Source organism: Phyllobates terribilis, unplaced genomic scaffold, assembly GCF_046119375.1.
Source record: "Phyllobates terribilis strain yellow unplaced genomic scaffold, ASM4611937v1 Scaffold_9__5_contigs__length_417890890, whole genome shotgun sequence".
Lineage (NCBI taxonomy): Eukaryota > Metazoa > Chordata > Amphibia > Anura > Dendrobatidae > Phyllobates > Phyllobates terribilis.
In genome coordinates, this window is record NW_027362769.1 from 276364391 (window position 1) to 276386520 (window position 22130).

The 22130-nt window shown below is 41.7% G+C and overlaps 1 protein-coding gene across 2 annotated transcripts in view; it reads right to left on the reverse strand.

The window, feature by feature from the left end:
• Nucleotides 1–22130, reverse strand: part of PGAP1 (post-GPI attachment to proteins inositol deacylase 1) — a 1100814-nt gene that overhangs the window by 457028 nt on the left and 621656 nt on the right. For both annotated transcript variants that reach the window (XM_073647815.1, XM_073647814.1), the window contains 2 exons: nucleotides 20905–20971; nucleotides 295–403 (listed from right to left, as the gene is read on the reverse strand). In XM_073647815.1, the coding sequence (XP_073503916.1) occupies nucleotides 295–403; nucleotides 20905–20971 (176 nt within the window). The remainder of the gene's footprint in view (nucleotides 1–294; nucleotides 404–20904; nucleotides 20972–22130) is intronic.

The following is a 22130-nucleotide window of genomic DNA, read 5'->3' on the forward strand; positions in this document are numbered from 1 at the left end:
TGAAGTGAAAGAACACCATGAGACTTAATTTGGTGTTTCACACAACATTGTCTGACAATTTCACGGATTCTACGGTAAAAAAAACCCCAATAATAATAATAAAAAAAATCCACCTAGAGAAGTGAGCCTATTTTGGAATTTACACCCTGTCATAAACATTTATCAAGGGGTGTAGTAAGTATTTTGACCACACAGCAATTTTTTTCCAGAAATAGTAAGTAATGGATTTTTTAACTTACATTTGCAATTCAATAATGAGACACCTAAAACTGTCCAGTATGTTTTGCTTCTTACCTTATAATGGCAGTCTTTAGAAGTGTACATAGTTAGTTTTACCATCCTACTGTCATTTTGTGGTTGTGGAACATGCAACTTGGCAGATAGCTGTAGAGGTAGTTCATCACTTAAATAGAAAAATATATATAAACAGCTTTCTAAAAATATAATTCTTTAAGTTATTATATTCCAGTTACAATAAAATATTTTTAAAGTGGTATTAAATGGACCAGACAGGTACTAGATTGCCATAAACAAAATGTGTATAGAATTTACATATAGGTAACTTTGGAACTTTCTGAAAGCAACCAATTTATCAAACAACAAACTGCTCCAATATTTTTTTTTGTTTAAGAATTCCTTAAGTGGTTTCAGAATTATTACTGCATTATTTTAAGGAACTGAATTATTCAACACTTACACCATCCATGCAAACATGTAACTTTTTCTTTTAACTCTATGTTTTTCTTTGAACAACATTTTATAAACAAAGTGATACATTTAATAAAAGTGTGATGCTGCTAACCAATATTCTTCTTAACTGGAGATGAGCAAACCCAAACTGTAAAGTTTTTTGAGGGTTTGCATCAGTTCATGTAAAGAACATGTCTACACTTGAGAACATTTGGTTTTATTCTTATTGTGAAGCAAACAAAAAATAGGACAAAATAATTGAAAATTTCAGTGTGAATTCACCCCCCTAAAGTCAGTACTTTGTAGAGGCTCCTTTTGCTGCAATTACATCTGCAAGTCTCTTGGATAAGTTTCTATAAGCGTTGGTACAGAAACCTTTGTTTGCAATTACAGAGGTCAGAAGTTTCCTGCATTTCTTGACAAAGTTTGTACACACTGCAGCAGGGATTTTGGCCCACTCCTCCATCTTTTCCAGATGTTTCAGGGCTGTTGCTGGGCAACATTGAGTTTCAGCTTTCCTCCAAAGATTTTCTATTGGGTTCAGGTCTGGAGACTGGCTAGGTCTCTCCAATACCTTGAAATGCTTCTGACAGAGCCAAAATAGGAAAAAAACAAGATCAATAAAGCCAAGTATGTATATAAAGTGCAAGTGCTTACCCATAAAGTAATGTCCCTGTGTATGCCTGCAGCCCTTCAAGTTAAAGGATCACGCACTACACTACCTGCATGGAGCCAAAAAAGGAAGCTATCCCAGCTACCAACATATTCATGAGGAGGCAGGTGGTCAAAAAGCCTCCAATAACTGGAAATACCTACATCAAGATTTGGTCTCAGTCGTCACAGAGTTTTCAGTTTGCACAGTAAGGTGTACAATAAATGCTGAAGGTCCCCATGCCCAAACTCTAAAGCCTACACCTCTAATCAGTGGCATACATCGAAATAATGAGACTACATAGAAAAAGTTCAAACAGGATACTCACATATGATACCAACACAGTAAATTCCTGCACAGCACTCTCCACATACGTAGCATGATGACCCTACTGTACCCACCCAGGAAAGTATGGTGACCCCAACACAATTTGTTGCCCCAAATGTGACCCCAACTCAGCTCTCCACACAATTTGATGGCCCCCACACAGCCCTCCATACAGTATAATGGCCCCCACACAGTATGATGCACCCCACACAAACCTCCATAGTGTATAATGGCCCCCACGTAGCCCTACACACAGTATAACAGCCGCCACATAGCCCTCCAAACAGTATAACGGCCCTCACATAGTCCTACAAACAGTATAACGGCCTCCCCATAGCAATGCAAACAGTATAATACCTCCCACATAGCCTTCCAAAGAGAATAATGGCCCCCATATAGTCCTCCAAGCAGTATAATGCTCTCCGCACATAGCCCTTTAAACAGTTTAATGGCCCACACATAGCCTTCCATATAATATATCGAGCTCCACAAAGCCTTCCATATAATATAATGGGTCCCACATAGCCTTCCATATAATATAGGGGGCCCCACATAGCCTTCCATATAATACAAGGGGCCCTACATGACCCTCCATATAAACTAATGGCTCCCACACTGTACTCATTGATTAAAAAAAAAATACTCAGTTCTCCTTATTCCCTCGCAGCTCCGTCTCTTCAGCATGTCTTCTGCATCTCCACACTACTCAGCACAGCAGGTGAGTTACAGTGACGTCATTGCTCCCGCTGCGCTGAGTCGTCAGATGCAGAGAGAGAATGATGGAGGAGGGAGCGGTCCTCGTCAATCATAGCTTTCAACTGTATCGGCACCCAGTATGCAGATATAGTTGAAAGTGAGACTGCAGGGTCTGCTGCCATTGGCGGTACGCTACTGCCTCTATTGATCCAAGGACAAAAGAAAAATCAAATACATTATGTACAAAAACCCATAAAATTAAGCACCAGAAGTTTGGGAAATCTGTTCTGTGGACACTTGAAACAAAACTTTAACTACTTTTTAGGCCTATGGATCAGCAATATGTCTGGAGAAGAACGAATGAAGCATCAGCTGAAAAAACCCATAGTGAACTATGGCAGTGACTTTAATGTTCTGGGGCTTTTTTTGCTTCCTCTGATACTGGAAACACCATGCAGAAGGCAAGATGGATTAAATCAATTGGAATACTCAGATAAGTTATACTTTCTGTGAGGAAGTTGAAGACTGGACATCATTGAATAAAAAATTCGTAGAGAAACTCAAAACTTACTTCACTCCCAGGAAATCCCCTGTACAGAGACTGTGGTACACTGAGTAAGGACATGCGTCCGAAAAGAGTCTGCCTGACTTTTTAATATTTATAGTTGTTGGTGGTTATGGTTGCAATTGATTTTTATATATTTCTTCAAATAAATCATTGAATTTTACCGGATTTTCTTGCTGCTGGAATTCTTTTCGTCATCAACCATTTTTGAATCTTCCAGGAATTCTGAAACCAAGTCTTGGTGGACTTTGAGGTATGCTTGGGATAATTGTCCCAAGCATACCTCAAAGTCCACCAAGACTTTGTTTCAGAATTCCTGGAAGATTCAAAAATGGTTGAAGACGAAAAGATTTCCAGCAGCAAGAAAATCCGGTAAAATTCAATGATTTATTTGAAGAAATATATAAAAATCAATTGCAACCATAACCACCAACAACTATAAATATTAAAAAGTCAAGCAGACTCTTTTCGGACGCATATCCTTACTCAGTGTACCACAGTCTCTGTACTGGGGATTTCCTGGGAGTGAAGTAAGTTTTGAGTTTCTCTACGAATTTTTTATTCAAAAAAGGTTGTTACAGTTGCCTGTCTTGAATCCCATAGAAATAATTGTTCAGATTTAAAAAACAACATGGAAACAGAAAACTATTATAAACTAGAGGCCATTGACCATAAACTGACCATAAGGAATGCTGTTAACTCCTTCACCCCCCAAGACTGTTTGCACCTTAATGACCAGGCCAAATTTTACAATTTTGACCACTGTCACTTTATGAAGTAATAACTCTGGAACGCTTCAATGGATCCCAATGATTCTGAGAATGCTTTTTTGTGACATACCTCATGACAGTGGTAAAAAAAATGTATATGACTTGTGAAAAAACAGAAATTTGGGGAACATTTTGAAAATGTTGCAATTTTCCAACTTTTATTTCTGATGCCCTTAAATCAGAGTTATGTCACACAAAACAGTTAATAAATTCCCACAGGTCTACTTTACATCAGCACAATTTTTTAAACAATTTTTTTGTCAGGAGGTTATAAGGGTTAAAAATTGACCTGCAATTTCTTATTTTTACAACACAATTTACAAAACCATTTTTTTAGGGACCACATCACACTTGAAGTGACTTTGAGGGGTCTATATGACAGAAAATACGTAAAAGTGACACCATTCTAAAAACTGCACACCTCAAGGTGTTCAAAACCACATTCTAGAAGTTTATTAACCCTTCAAGTGCTTCACAGGAATTTTAGCCCCAAACTTTTGCATTTTTATAAGGGTAACAGGAGAAATGTACGTTAGAGCAAAAAAAGTGGCAAGAGAGGTTAAAACATAACCTTTAATAGATATATAGGTAAAAAAGATATAAAAAAAAGTCACTAGGACCAAAAATCAATTAAGTGCCTGCCTGTGGTAGTGAAATATAACTACCCAAAATGAATATATACTCATTACAAACAGGAATTATATGGCATAATACCTAGATATAGCCCACCTGTATCCTGAACAAGACAACGGGAGATAATTGTGGAGCTGTCATTAAAAAGCCTCAGCATACAAGAACCACATCAACACAATCTGGATGTACAGTGTTCACATGTCTTGCTAAGGGGGTATCCCTTTTTAGGGCAATATCTCGTTGGTGTTCCCCTACCCTTCTCCTCGGTTCTCTTTTTGTTTTCCCCACATATTCAATGCCGCACACACACGTGGCCTTCTAGACTATCCCCTTGGACCTGCAATTTATGAAATGTTTTATGGCAAAGGTCTCACCAGTGACATTACTTGTGAAATCCTTACTTTGCATCATAGCTTTACACAATACGCATCCACTACATCTGAAGCTACCTCTGATGGGATTTTGTATCCAACTGCCTCCCTGATGACCAGTATAGTGGCTGTGGACCAACCTGTCCCTCAGGGATCTGCCCCTTTTATAAGTGATCAAGGGCCTTGAATTGACCAATGCGCCTATGTCCTCATCCATCTGGAGAATAGGCCAATGCTTCTGCAGTATCCTGCGGACAGTGTGTGCCCTCCTGGAAAATGTGGTAATGAGCCTGCATGTGCGGTCATCCTCAATTGGTTTAGGGGGAGGATACAGTAAAGAGGTGCGGTCCCTCGCCAATGTCTCTCCATATGCCTCAGTCACCACCCTCTTAGGGTATCCCCTCTCATGAAACCGCCGACATAGGTCATCGGCCTGTTCTTTAAAAGTGGCATCATCGGAACAATTTCTCCGGATCTTCATAAACTGTCCTTTGGGAATTCCCTTCTTAAGGGGGACCGGATGGTTACTCTCCCACCTAAGAAAGGAATTCGAAGCAGTCGTCTTCCTGAAGATCTTTGTGCCTATCAGTCCATCAGCCCCTTTCTGGATAAGAATATCCAAGAACGGTAGCTTCTCCATATCCAATTCAAAGGTGAAATGGAGGTTCAAGATATTATGGTTCAGTCTTTTGACGAAGTCCTCAAAAGGTTTTTTACCTCCTTTCCACATCAGCAAGACGTCGTCAATATAGCGAATCCACAATAGTATACTATTGCTCCCCTCAATAGGTGTATCCCCAAACATGACAGTTTCCTCCCACCAGCCCAGGTACACATTGGCATACGATGGGGCACAGGGACTCCCCATCGCCGTGCCCCTGAGCTGGTGGAAGTACCGCCGAAAAGGAAGATGTTTTTAGTCAAACAGAACTGAAAGGCCTCCAGAACAAACGTGTTGTGTCTACTGAACTGTCTACCCCTCCCACTGAGAAAAAAACGAACAGCCTCTAAGCCCCTCTCATGTGGTATTGAGGAATACAATGATTCTACATCAATACGAGCTAATAGTACATCAGTGTCCACCGCCATATTTTCCAGTCTTCGGAGAAGATCATTAGTATCACCAATAAACGAGTTAAGGCCCGTCACAAAAGGTCTGAGCACCTTGTCAAGGTACACCCCCAGGTTTTGAGTTAGATTGTTAACACCCGATACAATCGGGTGCCCTTTAAGTGGTCTCAGTCCTTTGTGCACCTTTGGTAAACTATAGAAGGCTGACATCACTGGATGGTTTGGGCAGAAAAACTCCCACTCCCGTTTGCTCAAAATACCGTCACGTAGAGCCTCCCCAGCCAGTTGATTCAATTGTAGGGAAAATTCTTTTGTAGGATTGGTATCCAATATGTGGTAGCAATCCTTTACATTAAGTATTTTCGTGCACATCAAGTAATATTCACTGGTGTTCATGATCACCACATTGCCCCCTTTGTCTGATGGCTTAATGGTGATGGAATGATCTGTCTCAAGGGCCATCAGGGCTTGTATTTCCTGATGTGTAAAGTTATATTTGGCCCATCCTGGTTGTCTCCCCAGGTCTCTCAGGTCCTTGGTGACCATGCTCAGAAAGACGTCAATCAGGCTAAGGTCATTTTGAGGAGGGGGCATTTTAGTGTAAGGGCTATTTGACCAAGAAGGAGAGTGACGGGGTGCTACGCCAGATGACCTGGCCTCCACAGTCACCAGACCTGAACCCAATCGAGATGGTTTGGGGTGAGCTGGACCGCAGAGTGAAGGCAAAAGGGCCAACAAGTGCTAAGCATCTCTGGGAACTCCTTCAAGATTGTTGGAAGACCATTTCCGGTGACTACCCCTTGAAGCTCATCAAGAGAATGCCAAGAGTGTGCAAAGCAGTCATCAAAGCAAAAGGTGGCTACTTTGAAGAACCTAGAATATAAGACATATTTTCAGTTGTTTCACACTGTTTTGTTAAGTATATAATTCCACATGTGTTAATTCATAGTTTTGATGCCTTCAGTGTGAATGTACACACCAACATTTTACATGATTTAAGTTCGGTCTTATAGAATAATGTGGATGTACACAAGTACATTTCCTACCTGTTATAGCATACTAGCGACTGTGTATACCTACCATTAATATATATGCGGTATCATTGATATTGTCATCCTTTAGATGCAATTATGGTTGCTATATGTATCTCCATCTAGTCTATCTGTGCGCTCGCTCTCTTTTTTTTCATATGGCAATTGCTGCTGATGTTTTTATCTCACACTAATCTGCTTGTAATTTTAAACAATAAAGTTTATTGCTGTATACTATGGACGCTATTATCATTGTTTAGGCAACTGAGTCGTCTCTCCCTCTATTGTCATGTTAAATGATTTGTCGTTTAGATGGTCCTAAATTTGACAGTCACTAATATTATACGTATGAACATGTGTAGTGTTTATTTATATACTTAGCTGATTTCTGTTAGTTATCTTGACTTTATTTAATTTGTGGCGATTTTTTAGCCATTGACCACATGGGGACTATGTAGCGACGTTTAAATACACTTTGCCGCATGTGGTATGTAGCTGGAGCCATGTCCCGTGGTGTTTTTGTATGGACACTCCTCCTGGCTGGAGTGAGAATGGGTACCATATGATATGTCTGCTTGGTCCCACCCATTTTATCGTGCGGGCAGCACTACCCTACATGATGTGATCACTCCCCTTATTGCATCACCTGGTCTGTGCGCGTCTCATGACGCGCGCACCGGATGTGACGCTTGCGTGTCATGGCCGGCACTTGCGTTCCACATACCGGATGTGAGGTGGCCGGAACCGGAAGTGACGCATCCGTGTAATTAGGGAGCACGGGCAGATACAAATAGGATGACGAGTTCATCTGAAGTTGCGCCGCCTCTGTGATAGGCTTGGCGACGGAGACCGAGGATCACATTGAGTGAGATGACACCCCTTTCTCCCCTGATGAGTTACTGAGGTGATGAAACGCGTTGGGAGTGGTGTTCCATATGTGGTTGGTGGCTGTAGAGGTGTTGATGCCCCACTACAGTGAGCTGTCTTAAGCAAGAGGCGTGAACTGACACTGTGTACAGTGAGGTTGTTCCAGTATTATTGTTAAGTGTGAACTCTCACAACAAATCACTGATTGTCTGATATGGTTCATGTACGCTGAGGCTTTTTAATGACAGCTCCACTATTATTTGCCGTTGTCTTGTTCAGGATACAGGTGGGCTATATCTAGGTATTATGCCATATAATTCCTGTTTGTAAAGAGTATATATTAATTTTGGGTAGTTATATTTCACTACCAGAGGCAGGCACTTACATGATTTTTGGTCCTAGTGACTTTTTGTATATCTTTTCTACCTATATATCTATTAAAGGTTATGTTTTAACCTCTCTTACCACTTTTTTTGCTCTAACGTACTTTTATCCAGTGGTTATCTATTATTATAAACCCCTCTGCTACTTTTGCTAACAGGAGAAATGGCATCGTGAAATTTGTTGTGCAATATCTCCTGAGTACGTCGATACCCAATATGTGGAGGAAAACTACTGTTTGGGCCATGGCAAAGATTGCAAGGGAAGGAGCGCCATTTGACTATTTGAATGTAAAATTCGCTGGAAACATTAGCAGACGCTATGTCCTGTTTGGAGAGCACCTGATTATGCCCAAACAGTGAAAAAAAACACGTTACCCCATTTTGGAAACTAGACCTAGGAATGTATCTAGATGTGTGGTGAGCACTTTGAACCCCCAGGTGCTTCACATTAGTTTAAAACAACTTTGATTTGTGAAAATTAAAAAAATCTATAACTATTCCCAAAAAAAAAATTGCTTTTGCCCAGATTCTTTGCATTTTCACAAGGATATATGGAGAAAATGAACCCCCAAATTTGTTGTGCAATTTCTCCTGAGTACACCGATACCCCATAAGTGGTTAAAAACTACTTTTGAGGCACAGTGCAAAGCTCAGAAGGGATGAAGCGCCATATTAGAGTTCAGATTTTCTGGAATGATTTGAGGGGGCCATGTCATATTGTTTGAGCCCTGGAAATGCCAGAACAAAAGAAACCCCAAATATGGGACCTCATTTTACAAACTACACCTGAATAAATTCATCTAGGGGTGCAGTGATCATATTGACACCACATGTGCCTCAGAATTTTATACTATTGGGTGGTGAAGAAAGAATAAATTATATTTTTACCACTAAAATGTTGTTTTAGCCCCAAGTTTTTAATTTTTCTAAAGGCTATAGGAGAAATTTTTACAACAAACTGAGGTTCATTTTTTCCTGAGTGTGCCAACACCCTACATGTAATCGGGAACTACTTTTGAGGCACAGTGCAAAGCTCAGACAGGAAGGAGCGCCATATTATAGTTCAGATTTTACGGTTATGGTTTGCGGATGCCAATAACCCACAGAGAGCCCCTGAGGTGCCATAACAGCAGAACCCCCATAAGTGATCCCATTTTACAAACTACACCTCTCAACGAATTTATCTAGGGGTGCAGTGATGATATCAACGCTACGGATGTGTCACAGAAATGTATACCATTGGGCAGTGAATAAAAAATATTTACGGTACATTTTTACCACCAAAATTCTGTTTTAAGTACCAGATTTTACAATGGGTAAAAAGGGCACCAAAATTTGTACCACAGTTTCTACTGAATGTGGCAATAACCCATATGTACAGTACTGCTTAGCCACATGGCAAGACCCTGAAGAAGGTAACGCCGAAACGCGCGTCGGGGTGGACGCGTGGTCCACATGTGAGCACTTTCGTTGTCAGCCCTCTGTCCAGGTAGACTTTACTTTTACATTATATGGTCACTGACATGGGTATCTTGCTATACAGTTGGGCAGCACTAGCTGACCACCAATGATACACCACTTGGACATATACATTAGAGATCTGTTGATCAGGACCACTAGTGTCTATACTATATATTTTTGGTGGGCGCCTCACGTGTGGACTTCTTTGTCCATTGAATATGATGGTATTTTAAGATATTTTTGTTATGTACGTTGTGCACTGTTCTGCTATATTATGTGATGTATTCTTTTTAAATCATATATTTAATAAAAGCTATATTTTATGATCAACTACCTGCTGTGTAGCTTTGATCGCATTTTTTTCCTTCGCGGTATAAGACTCGGTAGGGACAGAGAGCTATTTGCCTCCTGGAGCTCAGATTTTCCTATAATAGTTTATTTTAAATGTGTTTATTAAACAGCAATAATAATAATAATAATAATAAAAAAGTACACATTTTGTATATAACCAATATAACGTATACACACTCATCATAATAATAAGAAAACAGCAAGTTTTTATAATGAGTTATTTGTAGAAACTTCAATTCCACAAGTCCATATTCTTTTGTGAGGCTTATGGAACAATTGAGGAGTAATAAAAAGACTCATTATTCAGATTTAAATATGTTTGGTTAAACATAACTCAGAATGATACAATACATCCAACATAACTATCATATTCCTAAAGAACGAAAAAACTAAGACTACCCTGCTGCCAAGAGCGATTTCGACATTGTTAATAAAATTATGATACTATCAAGTGTGAGTCAATGTATTCTTTACTACCAGCTATTATAATGGTACCAAACCATTATCAACGTGTTGATATAGTAAGGTGAGATGAGTTCCACACATCCCAAATCTTATTGAATTTCCCCAAGCAGCCTATATTCTGATACATTGTTCGCTTGTAAGGTATAATTGAGTTTACCAGCTCAATCCAAGCTCTAAGAGATGGATGTAAATTACCCATCCAGCGTAGGGCCAATATTTTCTTAGCTATGAAAAGCGTCTCCCGCAGGAAAATTTTAACATGACATCCCCATATCTCTTCATCTAGCACACCAAATAAGCATACTAATGGATTAAGAGGAACAGGAGTAGATATAAGTGAGGTTAACAATGAGGTTTCCTTGTTCCAAAAGGATAGGATAACGGGACATCTCCACACCATATGTATAAAATCGGCATCCATTGTATGATATCTTAAGCATTCTGAAGTTTGAGACCGTCCCATTCTGAATAACCGTAACGGGGTCAGGTATGATTGGTGTACTATATATAATTGCGTCATTTTGTTATTAGCTGATGGGGACACCTTGGTTGGAGATTCAAGAATCTCTTCCCAAACTTCATCTTGGGTATCAGGAACGAGGAGTTTCCATTTTTCTCTTCCTGTCAATAAAGTAGAATCAGTACTCACGGACAACATGTACGTATATAAAGTGGAAATAAGACCTTGGGGACCTTGTGATTTAAAGATCCCTATTAAAGGGAAAGACGATATTGTTTGAATTGTATTTATGTTGCGTAAGTGTGATTGAATTGCTGATCTGACATTAGGACACCGTGATCATATAAATCTTTAACCAAGGAAACATTATGTGAGACCCAGAATTGAGTGGACGGGTGGTTTAGTAGCACTGGGAAGTAAGTATTATTCCATAATGGCATTTCAGCTATGATGTCATCAAAGCGAAATCACTTTTTAAATTTGTCCCCAGACTGATTGTGCCAATCGGAGTAAGGGTAATAATCTAGGGGTATTAGGTTTATCTGTTTCTAAAAATCCAAGAGGCAATCGACTTTTGCAGCATGGGCCAAATGGCTCTCCCAATTAGGTAGGTAATTATTGGGCATCCACTTACTCAAATCTTTGATTTGCCCAGCCAAATAATACAAAAAGAAATCCAGCAGTGCCGCTCCTCCCATTTGTTTAGATCTATGTAAGGTGGACAATTTAAGTTTGGGTAACAGTAATTTATTCCAGATGGCAAATTTAAGCTTGGCAAGTTCTAACAGTGGTAGAATTTAAATTGTAAATCGAGTCTGCTGTGTTTTGGTATATTTATTCCTAGATATTAAAAATTAGATACAATAGGCAATGGGGATAAAGTTTCAAGGTGATCCATTGGATCCTGGGAAAGAGGCATTAAAGCGGATTTATCCCAGTTTTTGTATAATCCTGAATATTCACTAAATTTGTCTATAGTGGTAATCACATGTGATAATGTTTCTTCTACTTTATCCAGAAATATCACCATGTCGTCAGCATATAAGCCACTAGTATCTAAACGGTCTGCTATAATTATACCCATAATGGCTGGAGTGGATCTTATACGTATCGCTAGTGCTTCGATTGCAAGAGCAAAGAGGGCAAGGGAGAGGGGACATCTTTGACGTGTTCCTCTTGCCAAAGAGAATGACCCCGATATAGAATTGTTTATAATTATTCGGGCTTTTGGTTTCATATATATTGAGCAAATCAACTTACGAAATTTAGGACCGAATTCATATTTTTGCAAACATGCAGATAAAATGACCACTCAATGGAATCGAAGGCCTTAGCTGCATGCAGCGAGGCCAGGACCCATTCATTATCTGGCACCAGAGAACTGTACTGAACTACTGATTGAACTCTCCCGATGTTAATAGATGTATTCTTCCCGGGCATAAAACCGGTTTGGTCTGGGTGTATTATTTCAAGTATCACAGAGTTTAGTGAAAATTTTGTAATCCACATTTACCAACGATATGGGGTGGTATGACCCACATTTGAGGGGATCTTTCCCTTCTTTCTTACGTATTATTATATTTGCTTCATAAAAGGAGTCTGGTAAAGAACCTTCCTCCCAGGTCCTCTAAAACACTTTTAGAAGGAGCGGTGCCAAAATATCCCGATATTTCCAATACATTTCTATAGGAAATCCATCTGGCCCAGGTGCCCTCCCTGAAGCCATATCCACTATAGCTCTCTTTATACCCTCTATAATCAGCGTCCAGAAAGGCTTGTTGAGTAGGGCTTAACGTAGGAAACTTTATGTCTGATAAATATTCCAGACATTCTAAGGTGTTGAAACCACCTTTGGAGCTATATAGTGTTTTATAGTAATCATGAAAACATTGGAGTATGTCATCTGTTGAGGGTACGATCGAATTATCTGGTTTTCAAATTTGAAGTATGGTATTAGATGTGTTATGCTGCCGTACTATAAATGGCAGTAGTTTACTGGACTGGTTTCCTAATTCAAAATATGACTGGCGGGTAAAGAATAATTTATGCTTAGATTTGGTGTCCATATATTGGGGTATATAACCTATAGGAGTTAAACCACTCAATTCTATTTTCATTTGTTTGATTAGTTATATAAGTTGTTTCCGAATCCCTCAGTCGTTTTTCGATTTCATCATCCTCCTTTTATGTCACCTGTTTAATATAAGATACTGTAGAAGATAAACATCCTCTTAAATACGCTTTAAGGGCATCCCAGAACAAGTTAATATTTCGGGGTTCAAGGTGAGACAAAATGAAACAATCCAACTGGTCTAGAGTTCTATCGTTGGAGCCTATCAATTTCAGCCAGAATGGGTTTAGCTTCCAAAATAAATTATGATTTGTTTGGCCAAACCTGAGTTTAAGTATTATTGGACTATGATCTGAAATACCCCTGTTATCATATTCCACATCTCCCACCCACATTTCCAAGTTACTGGATCCAAATATATAGTCTATACGAGATAGTGTGAGTCTAGTGGACGAGTGGCAAGTATATTCTCTCACATCAGGATGACGTACCCTCCACAGATCCAACCAGCCATTGCCTTCCATGAACATTGATAACTGGAATGGAGAGGAGGTCAACCCGGAGGCTCCGTCATCTAATCTGAGTTTATCAAGACCGTTGTTCATGACAAGGTTAAAATCTCCCATGCACATAACATGTGCATCCGGATAATTTAGGGCAAAGCTTAGCGCCTTCTTAAGAACTGTCATATTAGCTGGGGGCGGGTTATAGATACACATTATGATGTAATCTTTCAGATTTACCGATGCATGCACAAAAATAAAGCGTCCCTCAGGGTCTCTCCGAGCCTCTTTGACCTCCCATCTAACGTCTTTGTGTATTAACAAGGACATCCCTCTAGAGTAACTAGTGTGAAATGCATGTATGGATCATTGCACCCATGGTTTCTGCACATAGCGAGCCAAGTCTCTGGTCAGGTGTGTTTCAACCAAAGCTACAACGTGAGGATGATGATGCTTAATCTGGGAAAAAAGCTTAATTATCTTTCAAGGAGATTTGAGACCACTCACATTCCAGGTCATACATATAATTTCAGATCCCATGTTCCCCTATCCAGAAATGATGTACATTGTCACACAGGTTAAATTTTGCAGGCATCTTAATTGGTTTCTTGGCAGCAGTATCTATATAAACATTAACTATCAAAACTAAAACAAGAAAGAACAAGATAAAATTCAAGAAGGAGCACAATCTCATGCTCCTGTCGTATTCCAAAAAGAGGGTACCTTCACTGAACACAGTGTCCGGTATTGTTATTATACTGGACGCTGGCGGAAAGAGCTCCTATCATTGCAAATATTGAGAGAGTTTCATTTCCTATGCACACATATAGGGATGGTGGCAAATAAATCAGGGCTACTTTCCACTTGCTCCTGTGTGGGACCGCAGCCATTCCACGGCCTCCGCTGGGGTTGTAAAAAATATGGAGAAACCCTCATAAACAATTCGGAGTCGAGCTGGGTAGGTCATTGAATACAGAATATTCCTTTCTCTGAGTTTTTTCTTGACCTCCATGAATTGAGCCCGTTGTTTCTGAAGCTCCATAGAGAAATCCAGGAATATTGATATTGTGGCATTGTTGAATTTAATGGGACTTTTTTGCCGTGCTATACGGAGAATAGTTTCCCTGTCCCTGCAATTTAGGAGGTGTGCCAGAAAAGGTCGCGGTGGAGTGCCCGGGAGGGGGGGTGGGAGGTCTTGTGGGGACCCTATGAGCCCTTTCCACAGCGAATGTTGGAGAGAACTCATCCCCTAAAGTGCCCTTGAGCCAGCTTTCCAAGAATTGCTCAGGTCGCTGACCTTCCGAGCGTTCTGGTAATCCAATGATTCGGATATTATTCAGGCGCCTTCTATTCTCCAAGTATTTATAGAACCAGCCACCTTTGTCAATTTAGTCTCCATAGGTGCAAGGTTATCCTCTAGGTGGGACACTCTTAATTCGACTTCCGTGATGCACCCCCCATGGCTTGCATATCCTGTCGGAGACGTCCCACTTCAGAATGCACCTCCTCTATTTTCCCAGTCAGGGATGTCCTAGTTAGAGATATGGCTTGCATTAATTGTTCAGATGCCTGTCTTAGAGTTAAATCTTGTTGATCTCCACCCTGTTCACTGTCAGAAGCACGATTTTTACGTTGGCCTGAAGCTTTAACATTTAATGGGTTATTTCAGTGAGATCGTGAGTTGTCTGGGGGGAGGGTTCTTGCAAACTCTTTTAGCTTTCCAGCCACCTCCGAACTCTTTGAGCGACTCATAGTTAACGTTTATGAGAAACAACAAGATGGTTAGGTATAGTCTCTTCTTCCCTTGCTCCCAACTGTAGTAGTACTTTAAGAGGTGTAAGTACAGTTTTCCTGGTTTACTAATAAAGCGAAGCAGTACAGACAGTCCTAAGCAGAGTAATATAGCAACTTGAAAAAACTGGCATGGATTTCAGCAAGGTAGAGAGAGTCAATATGGTCTGGTTAGTGGGCTTTATGACTAGCCCAGTCTGCTGTGCAGGTCTTTTTGTAGATATGATATGTTGCACTGTCAGCAGGCTGCTGCGTCATCTATGGCTCCAGCCTCAGAGAACTGGGGAGGTGAAAGTGAAAATACAGAGATAGACTCCAGCAAGTAGTCTAATACACTGCCCTGCCAGAAAATTGTTATACCAACTATGACCCCAGCCTCTGAGCGGTGAATGCAAAGTATAAGAGTCCTGTAGCAGACCTCAGGGTGCGGTCTGGTGTACTGTGCTGTCAGCAGACTGCCGTAGCAACCGCGGCCCCAGTTCTGAGCAACAGAGGTGATAGTGAAAGCACTAGTACAATGGCAGGCGCTAGAATGCGGTCAATGTCATTAATGAGGGAGCGCGGGGCTCATTTTTCAGAGCTCACACCGCGTTTTCCTCCCTGTATACCTCTGTGAGTCCGGTGCGCTGTCCAGCTAGCCATTCCTGCTCTGAAAGTGTCAAAGGTCACCATCAGTTTATCAAAACTTAAAATCTCAAAGAGAAAGAAGAATCTCGAATATAAACTGATGGTGACCTTTGACACTTTCAGAGCAGGAATGAATGTGTCGCATGGATTTATGTCATTCTACATCAACTAAGGAATATGCCCCTCAGACTTGTGTGGCCATCATAACACTGGACCTAGTCACAGGACAATAAAACCTTCGCATTCCTTATCTATTAACTGCTAAAACATTTATAGCCAGAACTGTTTATCTCTCCAATAATAACTCTGCTTTCCGTCACTTGTCTCATCTATTGCATTATTTCTGTGTCCTATTGTGTATAAATATGTGACTCTCCAGATTTTGCATTATACTAGCCTGATGAAGAGACCTGAGTAGTCTCGAAAGCTTGCAACGTGTTACCATCTTTTCATTTAGCCATTAACAGGTATTAACCACTGAGGACTCTCAAATCTAAATATTTTTCTATCTACTGGCTAACACGGTACAAAAATATATATTTCTCCTGTTTCTTTGTAGTAAATCTAATCCACATTCTTGTAGCAGGGCCTAAAATATGCTTAGTCATTGGAGTAACTATGGTTACCTAATTCCAAAGGATGGGGTCAGCTGCACAGAAGAGAGTGCAAGCTCTTCTCTCACATGAAAAATATATATCTTTGTACCGTGTTAGCCAGTAGATAGGCTTTTATCATGGATTTTAATTTTCTCCATGAAAAAAATAAACTGCATTCGTACAGCAAGCAAACAAGTTTGATCAAGCAAGTAATTGTTAGGCTATGTGCACACGATGCAGAAATGAAGCAGAAAATTTCTGTATCATTTCTGCATCTCCCTGGCAGAAAAAACGCATGCGGATTGTACATGCGTTCTTCCTGCGGAATACATGCGGATTCACATGCGTTCCCACATGCGTTTCCGCATGCGGATTGACAAGCGCTTTCCAGGCGATTTTAGCATCACCTGGAAAGTGCTTGACAACTAGGTCACACTATATAAATCCATGCAACCGTCATGGATTTATATAGTGTGACCGTAAAAGACTGTTTAAAAATAAAAAATAAAGCTATACTTACCCTCCGATGGCCCGGCGTGTGCTGCCGCATTCGTTCCCGGCTGCCGGGATATCGCGAGACACTGCGCTGAAGGGCCTGTGGTCACATGACTGTGACGTCGCCGAAGGTCCTTCAGTCTTGCACGCAAGCAGAGGGAAGGAGACCGGGGGCCGTCGGAAGGTGAATATATCTTATTTTTTATTTTATTCTTGTTTTTTACAGCTTTTTTATGGTACCTGGGTGTGGAGGAGAGTCTCATCTTCTCCACACTCTGGTACCATCCGCACATTAGAAAGCGCCAATAACGCAAGTACAAATGCAGTCTTGCGGTATTGGCGCGATCTAATGCAAGTCAATGGCGGCGAAAACGCCGCGTTTCCGCAAAATTAATGGACATGCTGTGGATTTTTGAGCACAGCATAAACGCTGCGGAAAAACCCGCAGCATGGGCACAGCACATGCGGATTATCATTGGGGAACATTGCTGCCCTTCTACCATGCGTTTTTAGGCTGTGTGCACACGATGCGTTTTTCATGCATTTCCGCAGCGGAAACGCATCAAAAACGCATGGTAATCCGCACCCCATGGTCCCCAATGGCATTCCGCAATGTCAATGCACATGCTGCGGATTTTTCCGCAGCGTTTCTGCAGCGCTCATAAATCAGCAGCATGTTCATTAATTTTGCGGAAGCGCCGCCATTGACTTGCATTGAGACGCATAGAATCCGTGTCTGTACATTTGTACATGCGGATAATATGCGATTCAATGTGCGTATGGTACCCAGTTCTGGAGGAGAGAAGACTCTCATCCAGACCTGGGTACCATTGTACCTGTAAAAAAAAGAATAAAATAAAAAATAAAGTTTATATTCACCTGTCCGGCGGCCCCTGCAGCGCTTCTCCTTCCAGGACCTGAGATGACGTCGCGGTCATGTGACCGCAGGCTGTCTCGCGAGAGCCCGGCAACCAGGAAGAAGCCAGGACGAGCGCGACAGCACACGCGGCGGGGGATCGGGGGTAAGTATAGCTTTATTTTTTTATTTTTACGGTCACACTATATAAATCCATGCAGTTTCCATGGATTTATACAGTGTGCCCTAGTTGACAAGCACTTTCCAAGTGATGCTATCGCCTGGAAAGTGCTTGTCAGTCCGCATGCGGAAACACATGCGTTAACGCATGTGAATCCGCATGTATTCTGCAAGAAAAACGCATGCACAATCTGCATGCGTTTTTTCTGCCAGGGAGATGCAGAAATGCTGCAGAAATTTTCTGCTTCATTTCTGCATCGTGGGCACATAGCCTTAATGCGTTTCCGCAGCGATTTCGCAGCTGCAAAAACGCTGCGGAAACGCATTAAAAACGCATCGTGTGCACACAGCCTTATAAGTGGAAAATTATGACTGTGACCTTTAAAATATACAAAGTCTTTAATCCATCTCCATATTAAAAATATCGAATCAACAAGGTGAGAGCAGTGTAGCTGTTAGCGCATTTCACTCGCTTGTTGGTCTTAGCTATAATCTAATATATATAATTGTCTTATCCCGTCTGTCTGTCTGTCTGTCCAGGAAATCCCACGTCGCTGAGTGGTCAGGCCGCGGCCAATCAGTGACACGGGATTTCAGAACAAGATGGCGGTCGTTAGCGGCTCACCCTCACACTCTCAGACGATCATCCTCAGATGCTCACGCTCACACGCTCGGACGCTCACCTTCGGGCGCTCACCCTCGGACGCTCACACGCTCGGACGCTCGGGCGCTCACCCTCGGGCGCTCACCCTCGGACGCTCACCCTCGGACGCTCACCCTCGGACGCTCACCCTCGGACGCTCACCCTCGGACGCTCACCCTCGGACACTCACCCTCGGACACTCACCCTCGGACACTCACCCTCGGACACTCACCCTCGGACGCTCACCCTCGGACACTCACACGCTCGGGCGCTCACCCTCCCACGCTCACCCTCCCACGCTCACCCTCCCACGCTCACCCTCCCACGCTCACCCTCCCACGCTCACCCGCTCCCACGCTCACCCGCTCGAACGCTCACCCGCTCGAACGCTCACCCGCTCGAACGCACACCCGCTCCCACGCACACCCTCACATTCTCACCCTGTGCTAGCCGGTCATCTCCCTCACACGCTCACCCTGTGCTAGCCGGTTATCTCCCGGCTGCTCGCAGCAGAACTACCCCAACCGGCAACCTCGCTCCCCGGTCCTCCAAAATTCATTAGGGGCCCCGGGGGGAAACATTGGGGGGTTAATTTAAAGTAGTGCACAACCTATTTAAACACTGCTTCGCTGATTACACTGTGTTCCAAATTATTATGCAAATAATATTTTCTCAGATTTTCCCAAATTACCTATATGAATTGCAGTCATTGTAATTTTCCAGTCAAATAGCTATTAGAGTACAATTGAAAGGTTTTTGTACAAACTGCCTATGATAACAGTATATTTTTAAAAAAATAAAAACTCAAACTGCACTCAAAATGCATGTTCCAAATTATTATGCACAGCAGAGTTTTCAACCTTTTCATTTTAATAAAGAACAAAAGAATGGTCATTTCTGAAATTATAAGCATTAGCAGGTTATTACAAACTGAAATCAAACAGTTTTCAACTCAAAACTTTATTCTAGGTGATGTTACATTTGCACATAGGACCGCTTGTTCGATAGGAGCTTCTGAACTCTCTCGTCCATTGAATTTGTCAGGTTTTGGATGGTTTCTGCTTTAATTGTTTCGCATGAGGACAGAATACCCTCCCAGAGCTGTTGCTTAGATGTGAACTGCCTCCCGCCATCATAGACACTCCTTTTGATGATGCTCCAGAGGTTCTCAATGGGGTTGAGGTCAGGGGAGCATGGGAGCCACACCATAAGTTTGTCCCCTTTTATGCCCATAGCAGCCAGAGATGCAGATGTGTTATGTGCAGCAGGAGACGGGGCATTATCCGTATGGACTAGGCGCTCCTTTCATTTGCCCAAGGCTGTTTTCAGTAAGAGCTGGGTTTTACCTGTTTTTTGAATTTTAAGGCAAAGGAGATGCAAATAACAAGTACTGTATTTTTCTTACCATAAGACGCACTTTTTTTCCCCTAAATTTAGGAGGACAATGGGGGGTGCGTCCTATGGTCCGAACCTTACCACATACTTGCGGTGGTGGGTGAGGCGGCAGGTTTGATGCAGCAGAGCGGCTGTGCGGCTGCTAGACAGAGTAGATGTGCAGCGCTGAGGCGGCGAGGCAGAGTGGGGGTGGGTGCACAGTGATCTACAGGAAAATGGCCACCCGAGCTGGCGCATGCGCCGTCTGGGAGCCCGGGCGGCCATTTTTCTGTGGATCACAGCTTCATGAAGATGGCCGCGGCCACCGGAAAGTCGCACCGCTGCACAGCGGCAGCCACCGGACAGCAGCGCACGCCGCTCACAGGCCCAGGACCCGGCCCCAGCCAGTCTCCAGCCCCAGCCAGGCTCCAGCCTCAGCACAGGCCCAGGCCCCACTACAGGCCCCACCACAGGCTCCAGCCCCAGTACAGGCCCAGGCCCCACTTCCGCAAACTTCCTGAAGGACCCTGCCTCCTGTGACCCTCGCTCCAACGCCCCCAAGGTAAGATACCTATTCAGACTATAAGACGGACCCCCATCTTATAAAAAAAATTTTTTCCCATTTTCCACCCCAAAATTTGGGGTGTGTCTTATGGTCCGGTGCGTCTTATAGTCCAAAAAATACGGTATAGGTTTCCATGTAAAGGAGTTGCCTTGCTGCCAGCAGATGAGTTTACATAATCTGATCAAACTGTGCACTAAGTACAGTAACTTAATTTAGTAAATATATTCTATATAGCAGTAAAGCAGCTCAAAATTCATACCTTAGGACACTCCGAGTGGAGTTGTTTTTGTATGTTTGCATTAAACATGTACAAAGTAAATTCAGACTAGGTGTTATACAGTGGAACATAAATAGTACTTTAAATATTTAATTCATAAACATGTTAAAACAGTTAATACAAGATAAATTACCTTGGTACTCTAATTATATCCTCATGTGACCATGGCACGCGTAATCTGTAAATCGTAGATTTCATTTCTGCAAAAAGTAACTATCCATTAGTAATGAATATTAATCAAGAAATGGAAAAGTTACATTAGTAAAATCTGAAAATTATTTACCTTTTTATAATATACCAATACACATGATAATTCTATTTCTACTATGTGCATGCAGATTATATACAATGGATCTAAAAAGTCTACTCACCCCTGTTAAAATGCCTTGTTTTTGTCATGTTAAGAAAATCATACAAGGGAGAATTTTGCAGAATGTTTTATATCTTTAATAGGGGTAACATTTCTCCTTGTGGAGAGCGACATGCCTGGTATGTCAGTGTAAGGAGGCTTAAATGCCATGCAATCCTCCTCTGGGAAATTAAATATGCAAATTGACGCTTCAGAGAGAAAGATGATTTGAACTCTAGTGCCACCTATTGGAAGTAGCAAACTTAAAAGTCAATAACGACCCTTTAATGAACCTTGCCATATGACTTTTGAAAAAAACTAAAGAAAGAAATCACTCCCCTCTAAAATTTGCAAAAGTTTGCACTGACAAGTGGCAACACCCCGAAACACAGTGTCTGCAAATTGAGATTCTGGTTTGACGTTAATCATAAGTCATATGGCATGGCTTTTGCTGTAAAAGGCAACTAAGAAAATGTCAGGAAAATCCTACTAGAACAGCTAAACTGTATATGGGGTTAATCAAAATCACTTTAAGGGTGCAGTCAGACAGCCGTATAACACGACGATTGCATCGCAATACACGGACTGGCCGTTTGCTCCTCTGTCCCGAGCGGGACAGCTGCATAGAAATACATGCTGTCATGCTAGGGTCAGGAGAGCAGATGGCCAGTCCGAACATTGTGATGTGATCATCTTCCATGTTATACTGCCGTCTGACTGTGCCCTAAAAGTTGGCAGCTGTGTGCTGACTACTATTTAATACGAGTTTAAATTTGATTGACTAATTCCGCACACACCCATATCTGCAAATATAAGAGGGTGTTCACACTTATTCAACCACATTATGTTAGTTTTATTGCCCCCTCAAAATGATTTCAGTTTGTTTCTCAATGGATTTGTACATTTTATGGGTGACATTACACGAAATAGATTTGAAATGATTGAACACTGAATCTCACAGATCGGACAAGCAGATTTGTTTTTAACCCCTTAAGGATGGAGCCAATTAT